At 36.0% G+C, this 16535-nt stretch overlaps 1 protein-coding gene across 4 annotated transcripts in view; it reads right to left on the minus strand.

The window, feature by feature from the left end:
• Positions 1–3801: 3801 nt before the first annotated feature.
• Positions 3802–16535, minus strand: part of Ero1L (endoplasmic reticulum oxidoreductin-1-like protein) — a 113606-nt gene continuing 100872 nt past the window's right edge. For all 4 annotated transcript variants that reach the window (XM_083118749.1, XM_083118748.1, XM_083118747.1 and 1 more), the window contains exons 11-13: positions 15368–15516; positions 4466–13828; positions 3802–4162 (exon numbers count right to left, since the gene is read on the minus strand). In XM_083118749.1, the coding sequence (XP_082974875.1) occupies positions 13777–13828; positions 15368–15516 (201 nt within the window). In that variant the 3' untranslated portion in view covers positions 3802–4162; positions 4466–13776. The remainder of the gene's footprint in view (positions 4163–4465; positions 13829–15367; positions 15517–16535) is intronic.

Below are 16535 nucleotides of genomic sequence, written 5' to 3' on the forward strand. Positions count from 1 at the left end.
GTTCTCTCAAGCAGAGAACAGGATGGTTTTTTAGGTGTGGTGATGATGGGCACTGGAGAAATGGAGTTGATAGGTTTTATGTAGATGGAAGTTCTCAGCTGACCTGCAACGTACACATCCACATCTAGAAAGGTGACTTGGCTGGTGAAATAGAACCAGGTGAATTTGAGGGTGCTGAACGATACACTGGTTCATTAGTGGAGAGGGAAAGTTCATCTGTGAACCAAAGCGAAAGGAGTGGTTTCAGAGGTTGCGAGTCCAGGAACTTTTCTTCAAGTCTGCCCATGAAACAGTTGGCATGTGAGGAATCAAGAAGAGGGGGGGGAAGCACAAAGATATAGATACTGAATTGGACAATAAAAATAAAGGGGAAGAGAGAAATAAAAGGGGAGAAGACACCCCCCCCCCCTTTTACAGGGGATATCTACTCTGTCCATGATCCTGAAATAAGCTAGAATGATTTGATTGGCGCGCACCCAACTAATATTAACATTACATACAGAAATCTATAGTAGTGCAATCTGGAGTAGAGCCAAAGGTTGGCTTGGTTTATTTGTTTAAACTCCCCTTTATCGTCAGATGAGCTAATCAGGAAACCTACAGTTTAAAGTGAGGTCCTAACCACTGTCTCATGAACCTTCATGAGGAATCAAACCTGAACACATTGATTACAAGTCATAACTACTACACTGTACATGTGTATTTTTGTTACTAAAAACGTTGCTTCTTTACCACTTTTGGCTGATGGCAACGATGAGGATGAATAAATTCATATGAGAAGAGACACTTAGAGAACACCCACGTACAGTCCAGACACTGACCCAGCAAAGTGGCACAGAATACCAGACACAGGCCTGGTTGAGTGACAGTTTTTACATAACTGCTCTATATCTATACATCATGGAACATAGTGTCTCAAATACATAGTTTTAAAGATTATTATACACAATAAAATATATAATAGTTATTAAAAGCTTCAAATTAAAATATGGCCTCTTGTCTTTTTAGTAACAAATTTATTCCGTTTGAAATTCTTTTCAGACCCATTATGCAATAATTACAATATTAAATATTAAAAGAATTCAATTTTTACATTTTTTCCCACACATTCTGGCATTTTTCACATGTCACACTTCCTAAAATATTGAAGATTAAAATGAAGGTGCTACCCACCAATATCAATGTCCCTGATATCAGGCAATGAAAATAAGCATTTATCTGCTTAACTCTACTTAACATACTTTCATGTCAAAATAGTATGAACAAGGAAGAACCTTTACTAGTGTTAAAATACGAACATAATGCACTTGAGCAAATTTTAACTTTCAGAAAATACTTAAAGAGGTCAATATTAAGGGATCTTCTATAACTAATTATTTTCACAAGATACCAACTTCGTTGACAACTTACAAAAGAATCAAATTGCACATATTGATGTAAAATAAATAACATCTGCATTTACATACCAAAAATAAGCTGGTACAAAAAATGTTACAGGTATAGAGGTAGATTTAACACAAACTACAAGAAAATTCTCTCAAATTGTAAACAATTATGTACTTTTTTATGATCATTCATTCAATTATACTTGGTTAAAATAAAGGAGATTTCACACCAGTGTGACAAGTGACACATGACGTAACTTGAAAATGATCATTGGGAAATAAAGGTAACTTTTCACACCAATGTGTGTCATCTGAACTGTGTCATTTTTCCATGTAACATGTTGCCTCAGTGTCACTGTTAGCAATACATGAATGCAGGGAGGAGTGCCACTAGCCACTTCAGTGTAAAAGCTCCTTGTTTTCTGTCATTTTGATGTGAAATTTCCTTGTCTCCCATCACTTGTCACTTCGATATGAAATCTCTCTAAACACACTACACTGCATATAATAAATAAATTTCACCACAATGACATTACACAATTATCAACTAACCACAATATACACAGAATTCACTATTGTTTCTTTCATTCTTCAAAGATGTGTGTTCCATTATCAAATATGACAGAATACAGATTTATGTCAAATTTATATTTACAGAATTATGGTAAAAAATCAGGTTTTAATTCCAGTTATAATGGTAATAAGTTGGGATGAAGTAATACCAGTACTGGGAGATATCAGTATCAGAAAGTATGTTACATGCAAGTTACTGGTGAACTAATAACTATTTTTCTTGTAATGACTAAACCTTTTTAACACCTCACATTTTGACACATTTTATATGATCTCTTCCAAGACTTATAAACATTATGAAATGTACTGTCAGTTATAACAATCAGAATAGACTGATTAAAGAATTAATAAGCAAATAATGGCATTGAAATGCTGCCAATTATAAATAAAAGTTCAAAAATAGATATTTCAATTAATTAATGTAAACCAAACTCTTATCTTCCATACCATTTGCCACTGCTAGAAATGAGGGGAGATGTGGGGGGATGGTATCCTAATAACTAGCAAATATTTTTAGAAGCATTCCCCCTGCCCCCAGCTGTCTTATTGTCACCATGTTAAACCATAGGACCATCCTCCCAGCTAACTCCAAGGCTTGATCAAACATTCCCCAGCTAATATTTTCCACTTCAAGCTTTGTTTGCAGCCAACATCCATGTCACATCATGCTACGATGCCAGAAGTCCTGGGTTCAAGATCTTTGCGATTAGCCAAAAGTGGCCGAAAAGTTAAATAAATTAAACCAAATCAATCATCCATTCCTTTCGAGAGACAGAATACGAAAATGTCATAAATATTGGCTTTGATAATGTGTAACCATTGCCACCATAGTTTGTATTTGTCACCTGTTCCCTAAAATAGGCAATACATTGAGCTTCAGCAATATTTCTTTTTCTGTTCTCTTTCAATTAAAAAAAAATAAAGTAATATTTAATGAATTGTTACTGATTATTTGTTATGTGGCATTTCACTCTATATACAACGCTTGAAAAGGGCACATTAAACGTGTCAAATCATTGAGTATTTAAAAGGTTTCATACCAAGAAAACTTTTTATTAATTCTACTTTGAATATGAGTATAAGGACAAACTGCAAGAATTTTAATTGCTAATGCAGTACCAGTAATTTCCCAGAATCTGCAAAAAGAGGCTAAATTTGATGAAAATTATACAAAATACACAATTTTGCTTGAATTCCTGGGATATCATGCTCCAATGGAAGTTAATTTGGTATCCTAATTATATCATATATCAATCTACTTAAGCAAAAAACTGGTAAATGAATATGGAACGGTTGCAGTGAAAATACTTACATGTTCACATTTAGCACTGTTTAGTTTTTCTTTCTTATTTGATGCCATTCTTTCCCCCATTTAAACTAATTGCTGTAATGAGGATAAATGAAAATGATTAAGGGACATTCACAAAATGAACACACATGTCCACGGTAGGGCTCAAACCTGAAATCTTCAGTGGCAAGATTGTGGGTCAGCAAGACAGCATGCTGATCCAGCTTATCAGTATTGTTATCACTTTATGTTCATAACAATATATATATATATATATATATATATATATATCTATATATATATATATATATAAATCAAATAAGGTAAAAGGTAACACTCACCGGACAGTAGGAAAATTCAAAATTTTCGCTAATTTATAGCATCATCGGCGTGAGAAGAAACAGAAGACGGAACCGGTTCCGTCTTCTGTTTCTTCTACTGTCCGGTGAGTGTTACCTTTTACCTTATTTGATTTTTACTTAGCCCTTTTGGCCCTCCTTGCTTTTATCCATTATATATATATATATATATATATATATATATATATATATATATATAAAAGGCAATATGTAAAGGTACTAATGAATGAATTTCAAGCTTTTATCGGTCACAGTATTACTTTTATAGCCATGTGTGACCTACTTACAGACTTCCCCTCATATTTTACCCAATAACATCAACAAAATAAAACTGCCTTTCACATAAAAGTTAATGTACTTTTGAATAACATAAAAGGAGGAACAAAGTGTCACATTATCAAAATTAATTTGATTCTTAGATGTCAAGAGAACAATGTTGTTCTCTAGCCCTAATGGGGCTGTAGCCTCTCCCAAATTAAAACATTATGTGACAATTTTGGAAGGCATAGTATTTAAAAATAAAATACTTCCTAGAGAAAATATTTTTAACATTATGACTGAACTGGTGGCTCAGTCGGTAACGTGTCTGACTACCATGCTAAAGGTCCCGGGTTCGATCCCCGGCCGGTTCAAATCCGGGAACTTTTCTAACGATGGAAGCGGCCCCGGCGCCCACCCAGCGTCGAATAACATGGGTACCTGGGGGAAACCCTGGGGGGTAAAGGTGGTCAGGGGCGTGATGCTGATCACATCACCCCCACTCACGACCGGATCAAGAAAGTGTGGGGCGTTACCCCCACACCCCCTATACGCCTTCATGGCGTGGTGCTAAGCACAGGGGAGCACTTTACCTTTTTTACCTGAATTTAATTTATTTATAATCTATGCATACATACAATGTACTGTAACAGTACTGAAAAGTACTGATATTCATTTTCACTTGAAGATTCTTACCACACATTCCCTTTAAGAGATCTTCAGCACATGAGTATTGTTTATCACAAATTCACAGTCTGGAGAGGGGAGGAGGGTAATGATTTTGGGTGATGTAAGGGTAAATTTAGTTCAAGAACAATAATTACCTCTATGAATGGACGTCCAGAAAGTCAGGGGGGGGGGGGGGGCAAGTTAACCAAAAATTATATATTTTACACATACAATTTCTTTCAGGCAAAATCATTTATTTTAATTATTGCATGAACATGATAACTTCTGAAGCAATGTTTTTTGAGGGAAAATGTGATTTGTTTGCCCTCCCCTCCCTGGAAAAAATACCTTGATTGCCCCTCCCTGTAAAATATCCTGTGGACGTCCATGCCTCTATGCAGAAGAAACTATAGGAGTATCATGAAAATTGCACAGGACAGGGGGTTGAAATGTATGTAACTAAATGTAGTACAAGGTCAGCCCTTCAAATCCTGCAAGAGTACTGCTGTTATGTAGTTGTAATTGTTGATGTCATTAGTAGGGGATAGAGGATGCATCCTCCTAAATAATCCAGAAAATGCATTATGCATATGTTAAGATACTGATGTATTCTACATGGAATACCCCTCCCCAAATAACTCAAGGCAATGATGGCTACCATTACTTTATTCCATAATTTCCTTAAGTGAAATGGTGTCATCATGATATGGAGTGCACAGTAAACACATACCTTAATGCATGACATACAAGCTCTTGAATACAAAAGTACATACAACAGTGTTTGGAAAGTTATTTTTAAAGGGACTTAATTACACTTACTTTGCTCAAAAAGTAACTCAGTTTAAATTACTTGGTTACAGTTACCATTACTTTCAAAGTAACCAAGTTACTTTACAGTTCCTTTTTTCTGGATTAATTTTAGCTCATAAAATGTTTTGCATGTACTTTACTGATTACCATCTTAAATTAACATTAATATTTATTAAATTGTAATCTTGTGTGTTTAAATATTAAAATATACAGGCAAAAAAAATTGAAGTAAATCTTTACAGTACAAAAAATTATATAATGCAAAACATTTGCTTGCAACACATGTGAATGTACAGATATTAAAAATGATTTACACTTTTTAGTAAACCATAATTTTGTTCATTCCTTTTGAAACAAACCAAAAAAAATTAAATCGAATTAAAGTTTCTAATTTCAAAAAGTAACTACTTACAGTTACCATTACTCAAAAAGTAACTGTTACTTGCAAACACAAATACAACCATTTTTAATGAATTACCACAGTAAATTATAAAATTCTTGTGAAATGAGCTAACAAAAGAATCTGATCAAGATTCAAGTACATATTACAATACAATGGAATGTCTTAATCATAGAGTATATTTTGCATTCAATTATGAAATCTGTTCATGTCTTGATAAATATTAGTTCACACACTATTCCTCTGCTTTAGCTTTAATATATTTAAGTGTGGAGGAAAAACATTCTGGGGTAACACCATGCCGAGTTTTGAGAATAAGTACTAATGTAATCACTGTTACCATTCTAGAGTGAAAGAAGAGGATTAGTTATCCAAAATGTTGGAATTTGGTTTAATTGGATGGTGGTTTTCTATTGTGTTGTAGGATAGAAAAATTTGGTTTCACGTAGCCTTATGGGTACGAGATAGAATTTTAACACTTCTGTAAATGTAAAGATGCACTTTGAATTAAAAAATCAAAACAAGGAATGATTTCTTAAAACGTCCCACGGCATTCATTTGTGCAACTTTTCATAAATGTAATGTTAGTATTACTTATATATATATATTTTATTTTTAGCATTGAATTAGCTTTGAAACCTGGAATTGTACTAATTTTATCTCCGTCTTAAAGAGTAGCTGCCTTCATAACAGAGAGGCCATGAAACATTAAATTCCTGCATATTTTTTGTGCATTCTCAACCTCATCATCAAGACTTACTTCCAGTGACATAAAATAGCCTTTTGGAAGCTGATGGGAGATTTTGGAGAAACACACACACTGTCAAACCAGAAATATTTCCGAACTTCCTAATGTAGTAGCTATGTACCTACAAAATCATATTGAACAAGCAATATATCCTCAGTGTGTATTACTTCTATCCACATCCTTTACACGTACTTTTGAAAATATATAATATTCACAAACATTACATTTTTTCACACCACGTGCTGAGTATAGAAAAAGTTTGTCTTACCTGTCATAAGAGCAAATACACACACAAAAATAAATCCTTGAAAATTCTGATGCATTTCGGCAGTCAAGGATAAAATTGAGTTACAAACAGGTGTGGGCAGTAGGAGGAGCAGGAGTATACGTCAGAACTTAAACAAGCTTATTTTGTGTGTGATGTGTTTCCATTAAATTTTGTGTAAGTTGAAAGCAAAAAAAAAGTATGTATACAGGCTGTTGTATAATGTAGACTAATATTGATATTTGATCCACAACCAAAAATTTAGTAACTGGGTGCATTACTGAATTTTTCAGGATCTGGATATACAATTCCTGATAGATGAGAGCTATGTCAGTTCTTGAAACAAACTTAAAATCTGATTTAATCTGGCTGATCACCATAAAACACCTGTTTGGGTTAGCCACCAGAAAAAAAAACTTCAGGTTGGTTATGAAGTCAATACACATTTTGAAATATTGATAATGCAATGACGAGAGTCACACTTATATGCATCCTAGGTTCTTGTAGTTGGCACTAAAATAGAACATAATTGATCTTTACTACTGTTGTTACAAAAAAATATCACCCTCTGCACTGCTTGTTCCATTTTTCACAATTTTTAGTTGCTGCAATTGCAATATAAAGTTAAAATCCAAACTATTGTCAAGGTTCCTATGCTTATATTTTCAAGCCATAAATAGCAAAACTGCCCACAGTATATGACAAGATAACTAAAATGTTTTATTTGGCAATGCTGTTACTTGCCACATTGATGTCCAAGATATTACGTGACTTGTACTTCAAAAGAAGAACTCTTCAAGACAAATCGATGTGCATGCTTTGGTTTTTACAAATCACTGTCCATCATCATCATATGGACTCAATCCTACGATATCAGTACGAAAAAGATCCACTATTTTATACTGTACTTCAATCTCTGGTAAAGCAACTTTGAAAAGAATGTAAGTGTTCAGAATCAAGGAGCAGATCTTTATATGGACATGTCAAGTGAATCCTTACGCCACACATGAAGTTGTTTAGTCGCCTGTAGCGTTGGAACTACAGGAAATGAAACTTTTATGGTCACCCTTATTTTGAGGACAGTTTCATTATGCTCTTTCTGGTTTCAAAATTACAGGTCACGGAAACCAACATTCAGGGTTACCAGAAATTCTTCTTTTCTCCTTGGCAGATTCTGCATTTTAGTCTGATGTACAGTCAGAGTTGGAAAAAAATAAATATCCTATAGTTTCCGAGAACGAATGGTTGGGTTTGGTGAGGTCACTGTGAAAGATTCATTAAACAGAATGCATTGAAAGTTGTGTTATTAGGTTCAGTAACTCAAGTTTCTGCACATGTAATGTAAGATCTGCAGGCAGTGCCACAAGGTGTTAATTGATTTCATTTTATTTGATTTTTGATTTAAGTTTACTTCATGCACAGAAAGGCTAACTGGGACTGAAATCCAAACCACTATGTGCCTCCATTGGGTATCAAACCTGGGACCCCTTGATTACAAGGCGACGAAGTTACAACTATGCTATTGGGGAGGTGTGCAAGGTGGCAACCGAGGACACTATATGAACAACTGCAGACTCCATTTTGGCCTAATGAAAAAGACATGGCTGGGGTTCCCAGGCAGCACCATGAGGTGGGAATGAGAACAAGTACAGCCTGCATTGTGTGCCATCAGGTAGGAAGTTGCAGTGTGAATTTGTGCAATGTACACCATGCATGAGAAAGCTGCCTGTCCTATGATGGGTGGAACACAAATCTATGATTCCGCTGCAAAAGTACGAGTAATTTAGATGCCAGTATCAAAAGGATCCACAGCACAAGAATGCTATCCGTGGATGACCTGTGCAGTTCCGGAAGACTGGTAGTGTGGAGGAAAGAAAGTCAGAGCAGTAATTGGCAGTTCATCATAGAAATGATCTTGCTTGAGTGTGTTGAGTGTGAACTGAGTTTTGTTATGACGTATGTTGTGGTATCAATGTTGCACATATTGAAACGTATTAGCATAGGAATGCTGTCCATAATGTGTTTCAGTTAACGTAGAATTTATTGTAGTTACTAATAATCTGTTTGTTTACTGTAGAACTGTTTAACCTAATAAAACAATGCCCAATGTATAGTGCGTAATGTATCTTTCACAGTAACATCACCAAACTCAAACATTCATTCTTGGAACAAATAAATTTGCATTACGAAAATACACCTTTTAGATAGAGAAAAAACTCACAGGGATATTATTAATCTCCTGAGGAGATTTACTACTCTACATTCTGGCATTGGAAGACATTGAAATGCAAATTAATTTCTTTTGTCAGGTAGATATTCCAATTATCGATGCAAAGTGCTGAGATCAGTTATGCAATTATTATTATTTTTAATATTATCAATATTTTTTGCTAAGATTTCCTAATTATATGAGCACACACACAGTATGTATATAAAATTTACTACGAAACATTATGTCATACATTTTGAGTTAAAGTCCTAATTGTAGGAACAGTGTGTCCTATTTCTTTGTTTATAACCACCAACCCTAATTTTGAATCGCCTGATATAATAGTTGTTAAGAGCTGTCAGTTTTGATGCAGCTTGAATCTCTAGCGAGACCTTCAAAATTTCAGTTTCTCATGAGGCCATCTGACAAGTTCTTGGAAAATAAAAAGTAGCATGCCTTAGTCTAGAAAGGCTTATAAATTGTATAACAGGTGATGATTGATGAGGCTCGACATGCAGACCATGCATAACCCATCAAAAAAACACTTGGCAAGTCAAAGTTGTTAAACGTATTGGCAAGTAAAAAAAATGAATGTAATCTTCAATATTAGCAAGATATGCACATACTTATATATCACACATACATCCAGCCTTCTAGTAACAAAAGTGTTCAAAGAAGTAAAGTAACACAAGGTACTCCATAACAACTTAAAACAATGGTTCTGGTGACAGTGCAGGTGTAAAAACATCAATTTAAACAGCATCAACAAACGTGAGTAAATAATAAAGTACATTTAGGTGCAAACATATTTCATCCACTTAATGCTATCTACACATAAATAAATAATATAATCCATTTGCTTAACACCTTAAAAAATTAAAAAGTATTCTCACCAAGTTGAAGAAATACTGGAAAAAACAGAAAAAAATTGGACTATCACATAAAGAGAGCCATAACAAAGTCTTTCCAACGGTTGATCCCATTTACATTCCAAATCTTACATAATGGCATCCACATTTTGGCATAAAGAGCTAGAAATGAAATCTTGATTTTCACCACACTGACAAATAAATCATTAAAACTTTTACAAGAAACTCACAAGTAGTCCGAGTTCACTTCAGAAATGTACAGAATTGACAAAACCGCAATAAATAAAAATAGAAAATGCTCATTTGTAAAGTTTCAACATAACAACAGTACGTGCACTATAGAAGAGAACAAAGATATTGTAAAATTCTGCTGAAACAAACGTGTTGGCAAGTACAATGTCAGTTCATGTTCTGTACATTTATTTTACCTATTATGACAATGTATTAACTTTCTTATCTTTCTTATGCTAAATGTATATACGAAAAATCAGTGTAGTGTGTTGAGGATGTTGTAAAAGATATGGAAATATTTACATAATTTTAGCCCTCATTCCGAATTTACCTTGAATAAATATATACACACACACAAAAAAGAATAGTCCAATGTTAAAATTTTTGCACATACCAATACAGGGAATACTTCTATGGAACTACAGATAACCAATTGCATACTGATCCAATGTAAATTTAAAAAAAAACATTTCAATAAGAATCTCAATGGTATATTCATCTGAATGCCTAATATGTATGACCAAAAATTTTGAACTGACAGAATTCTGGAAGCAAGTTACGTACTAACTATTTAGAGAAATTGCACATTAAATTTTGAGGAAATTTATGTTTTAACAAAAAAAAGTAGCCATTCTTTAAACGATTAGAAGTGATGAATACAAAGATACCAAATTAGCTATGGTTTCTCATAGCAAAAGTTATCTGCACTATTAACACTTGTAATAATGCAGTAATTTGTGGAGGTAGTATGTTTAATGGACTGATGGTATATGTTGCTTTCTCGGATTACCAAAAGAACAAATGTTCACAATGCACACTAAGTCATTTATGCATGATCATCTCATTCTTCCATAAAAAAAAATGTCAATCAAGAAATTTTATATTCACTGGTGTGTTCAGCAGCTTGACATTAGTAAACAACCAGTTGGCTGTTTTCATTTTGAAGACATTTTGTGTGTTGTCCAGTGCTGTTAACATTTTCAATATGTAATTACCCAAAAATAACCAGAATTGCAACATAGCTCATGCATGCTTTGTAGTTACGGATTGTGTCACTAGGTGTTGTTAGCTTGGGTTTCCCATGCCAGTCTGCCAAGTTGTATCATTCTGTGTGGTGTGGTTCATCCTTGGTGCTGCTCTTGTGTGTGTTCCAGCGATTATTGTGATGAACAAAGGATAAAGAGTGTGTCTGAAATTTTGTTTCTTATTGTGGAAAATTGCAGGTGAGACCATTATTATGCTTTGGATAAATTGCAGGTCTATGAGTGGTTTTACCATTTAAAAAATGGCAACATGTCAATTGAAGACCTGCCATGCCCTGGTCATCCTTTGATGAGCAGAAATGAGAAAAACATCAAAAAAGTTTGGCAGCCATTAATGAAGATTGTCAAAAGACCATTGAGCAAGTTTCTGAAGAAACAAATTTGTCATGGAGTATCTGCCAGTGAATTTTAATTGTGGAGAGTGAAGATTGATTGCTTCATCATGACAATGCTCTTACCCACAAGTCTCTGTCTGTCTGACAGATCTTAGGGAAGAACAACATTTGAGTTGATGTTTTAAGTCCACTTTATGCACAGATAGGCTAATCGGGACTGGACCTACAGTATAAAGTGGGATATGAACCATTATTCACTTCCACTGGATATCAAACCCGGGACCCCTTGATTACAAGGTGACGACATTACCCCATTGAAGAAATCAGGGAAGAACAACATGATGCTTGTATCCTACCCACCCTACTTGCCCGATCGACTCTGTACAACTGAAAAGGGAGTGCTTCAGTGACATGGATGAGGTGAAAGAAAATACACACAGTTTGAACAGTGTTGTGCCCATCAGTGAGAAAAAAAGTTGGACAAGTGCACTGACTCACATGGAGAATACTTTGAAGGGGGTTACAATATTTAAGTGTAAAGTTCAATAAAACTAGCTAAAAAAAATTCCGGTTATTTTTGGGTATATCCTCTTATATCTATCATGACTACTGTATACATAAAATTTTACTTTTGCCAGAATGTTATTGAAAGCACACTTACACAGCAGAAAATTTAAGATGTTCATGGCCCGATTCACAGAATGTGCAAAAAATACTAAAAGAATATGTAAAATGCCAAATTTGCATTACTTTGCAACTTATTATGAATGGAATTTTTATTTAGCATATAATTTTATCTACTGCACTCCATTTCGAGCAACGACTAACACTTTTTGGTGTAAAGTAAAAAAGTAAAGTGCTCCCCTGTGCTTTGCACCATGCCATGAAGGCATATGGGGTTAGGGCCCCACACTTTCTTGATCTCGGCTGAGCTGGGGGTGATGTGATCAGCACCATGCCCTTGGCTGCCTTTACCCCCCACAGTTTCCTCCAGGTACACACTTTATACGATGCTGGGTAGGCACTGGGGCTGCTTGAACAGGTTGAAAAAGTCCCAGTTCTCCCCTGCCGGGGATCAAACCCGAGTCTCTCGCAGAGTCAGACAACTTTTTACTTTTTTACTTTTTGGTGTAATCAATTGCAAAACATAAGGTCCCTACATATAGGGCATACAGTGCAGGTAGTTTGCATTTCAATCCCTTGCATCTTAAAAACAAGAAAGAACCAATCAATAACAGTTAATATATCATATTACAAATTCATCACTGTAAAATGACTACTTTCCTTTCTGTAAAAGTTGCACTGTAGAGTAATTTGGCTAAATTTCGGGAGGGGGGCCAGTCTGATAAGCCCACACTTAGCTATGTCAATGTTCCCTGGTCCAAACACTTTGAGCGTCAATTACTTCAAATGTATCCTCTTTTTCTGAAATCATTTACATTTTATCACTTCCCCCACTGGAAGGTAATCAATATCACAGTCTATTGGTTAAATTTACAATAATCTTAACAATTTGATACATCTCAAGATAATCGCAATATTACATCCATAATTCTGCCTTTGTGTTTATTCCTCCTATGAATAAAAAAAAATGTACACTCAAGAGAAAAGGTAATAGTAGGCAAATTGTCTATTGCTATTTTCATTCCTATTTCATCTACCATTTGCATATGGAATTTTACTTATGGTGGACCAGAGGTTGTTCTGTGCTCGAATGACAGTTTTATTTCAGTCTTTGACCTTTACATTGATCAAAACCGAATCAATGAACATCGTGAAGGACAATTTGCTTACTATTATCCTTGCCATTGGCTGCACAGTGTTCATTTAATTTCTAAGTACTCAGTAACCTTACCTAAGAAGAAAGCCACTAGCATTGTTTACTTGCAGTTCTGTTTTCAATGTATACCATTTTACATGGTTCATTATTGGTAAAAATTTCATTGAGGATCCAAATCTATTATTCCTTACATTTACATTGCATATTCCATACACATGGTAGCATGTGGAATGGATAAGTGCAAAGGGAATGAAAGTAATATGTAAATATTTTCATATCTCCTTTGTAATATTACCTGTTCAATATCCCCAACTGGTTTATGCTATACATTATTCCAAAATATTTCACGTTATATCACAGGCAGGCCAGACTCGCAACCAAAAAAAGCGAATCTGCTGTAATAATTACATTCCTAAAAATCACAATTCCTTTTGGCATATCCAGACTCTACATTATCACTAGAACATTATGTGATGCAAGGGGTTTTCATTACGCATGGAGCCTGCGTCGTAGGTGACACGCAGAACAATACAATACTACAGGAACTGTTAGTGTTACCTTAACATATTTCTGAAGACTTCCAATTCGTATATACTATCTGACAGTCTGAAACGAAAATTATAATAGACTTCATTTATTAAAATATAACATTGCTACATGATGTGAAATTCAAATTCTTACCTTGTCAGGAACCAACTGTTTCATAACACTAAAACACAGTACAAGTAAAACAATGTGGGATATAAAGGATCGATATTTGGAGATACTTTTCTAGAGGTAAATAAAATTAGACTAAAATTTTCAAGGAGTATGGATATTTTGGAAATTTGGACAAAATGCTGATTTAAAAATTGTGCAGCGAAAGTAGATTATCCGATTTCATTACAAATATATTCATATTCTGACTCAGATAGTGGTATGAGGATGAATTTAGTCAACATATAAAAAAAAACAATAGAGACAAAAAGTCACATTATGTACCCTGTTTGGTGCATTACAGGAAACAGCTGACCATTTCACTGACGTGATCACGGAATCAAGCTTTTATACCTTTCAACCATGTTTAACTATTTCCATCCATGTCCTGTTTTTATCAGCCGGCCTCCATGGTGGAGTGGTTATATCAGCATGCTACGATGCCAGGGGTCCAGGGTTCGAATCCCAGCCTGGGCATGGGTGTTCTTTGTGGCTGTCCCTCCATCAATTTAATCATATTATCACTCAACCTCATCTTCGCAATTATCCGAAAGTGGCAGAAATGTGAAGTAAAATAATCAAAATCAATCAATCAAGCATGTTTTTATCTCCCATTCCTGAAGGATCGAGGTCAATCTGAAACTTTGGAATATCAAAAACAAGGTAAATTTTGTTACTTTGTTTCTATTGTTTTGTAATTTGTTTTGATATGTGGTGTGAAATATCACCTTCTTTAAAATCATTAATTTAGTGTTAAGGTGTACTAGAAAATGCATTCCATTGTTTCCAATTATATAATATGACCCACAGCTCGACAGGCCTTAAAGGGACTACGTTGATCTCCCAACTGCCAGTCTCCCTCCCACAATCCTACCTAGAGGTGTGGAGTTCTTCAACCAGTAATGGGGTGACGTGGGGTCAGCACATCGAACCCCCAGCCGTTATAAGAGATTTCCGAGACAGGGTTACACTACTCACTCCCCAATTTCCACACGATGGTGGGTTGCCACCGGTCCTACACACAGGCTGAGAACCCAGACACTGAACCCAGGTGGACTTGAACCCATGCCGTCCTGCAGTCGGAGCCCAAAGCACAGTGCCTTAGACCGCAAGGCCATGGAGGAGGGCCCATTGTTTCCAATTACTTCATTAAATTTCATTAATTGCTTGTCTGTTCTAGTTTTAAGCGAACATGCTGACAAGCTGTGAAATATAGAAATATTCATTTTGTCTTTACCGTTTCCTTTCATTTACAAATTTCCATTTGTATTACATACATTTGAAAACAGGAAGCGATTTTCACTTGATCTGTATACTCTTGTATATATAATTAACTTTTGCACAAAAGGTCATTAATAACAAAGGATGCAAAAAGAAAAGTATTAAAATCTCCAAGTGTCACTGATGCAACAATAATAATGCTAATAATAAATGTAACATCAGACTTACCTTCCAAAACCATTGAATAATGCAACTATTTCACTTCTGTGCATTTGGAAATTCTTCTTTGTAATATTATCTAAACTGCCTCCAATCGGATCAACGCTGTCAAACTTTCCCGAAAATAGGATTTTTAATGCAGTTCCTAACCCATGGACCTACAACAGGAGACAAGCATGCCATTATGGAGTAACAATTTTTCTGTAAGTTTTCCATATACAGGGTGATTCTAAAGGTATAGTACAAATGAAAACCACAGATACCTCCCATGAAATAGAGACGAAAGTTCCCCTTCCACTTTGCCGAGAGATGCCTCCGTGAGGAGCTAGACAACGCCGAAAACGTGTGAAAATGAACTTCACACCTCTGTACAGCCAGTACCAGTGAAGATAGAAACGCGGAACAAACGAAGTCAAAAGGGACACCTTAGTCGCCCATCCGAAAAACACTAGGCGGCACCTGCGCAACGCATGCGCATGGGGTTCCACAAAGGAAATAGGAGTGTCCCGCAAGACAAGTGAAGGGAAAGGGTAGCGATCGACAACGGTAGGGAGAAAAGAAACTATGAAGCATGAAGTAACAATTGTACAGCGGGAAACAAACACCATGACTGAAGCAGTGCAGTCGAGAAAAGTAGTGCGGGGTTGCAGAACCACGGGAGGACGACGTAGGATGTAAAAACACACCGAGAATGCAAGCAAAGTGGTCCGTGACACTCGACAGGCAACAGACGCGTACATGGTTCGGGGCAGAAATGGCGGTGCTGGCGGTGCAGCGCAAGGGGAGTACCCAAAACACAGTGGGGAGACACCGCAGCACGAACAAAGCACGGTGCAACAAAAGAGAAAGAGGACCGGACGGGGAATGGTACCTGCTAAGGAGACAACAAATGCGGGACGAGGGATTCCCCGTAGCAGCACCGAGGGGATGTCACACAGAGGTTGTGCGCCAGCAGGACAAACACAGCAACTACGGGCACAGGAGGTTATTGCTAATGAAAGGTGCACGTACAGATAGGACCACGTACCCCGTACTGACGTAACAAACGTCGTGATGGGGCACAATCAGCCTCTTAGAAATGAAGCCGGAGGCACATCGCTGGGTGGGAGCGGGCGAAAGGCTACTGGAGTGTCGTACGGACCCCACCACTCCGTACGGTGGATGACATTAATGGACG

The sequence above is a fragment of the Lepisma saccharinum genome, chromosome 3, assembly GCF_977018435.1.
Source record: "Lepisma saccharinum chromosome 3, izLepSacc3.1, whole genome shotgun sequence".
NCBI lineage: Eukaryota > Metazoa > Arthropoda > Insecta > Zygentoma > Lepismatidae > Lepisma > Lepisma saccharinum.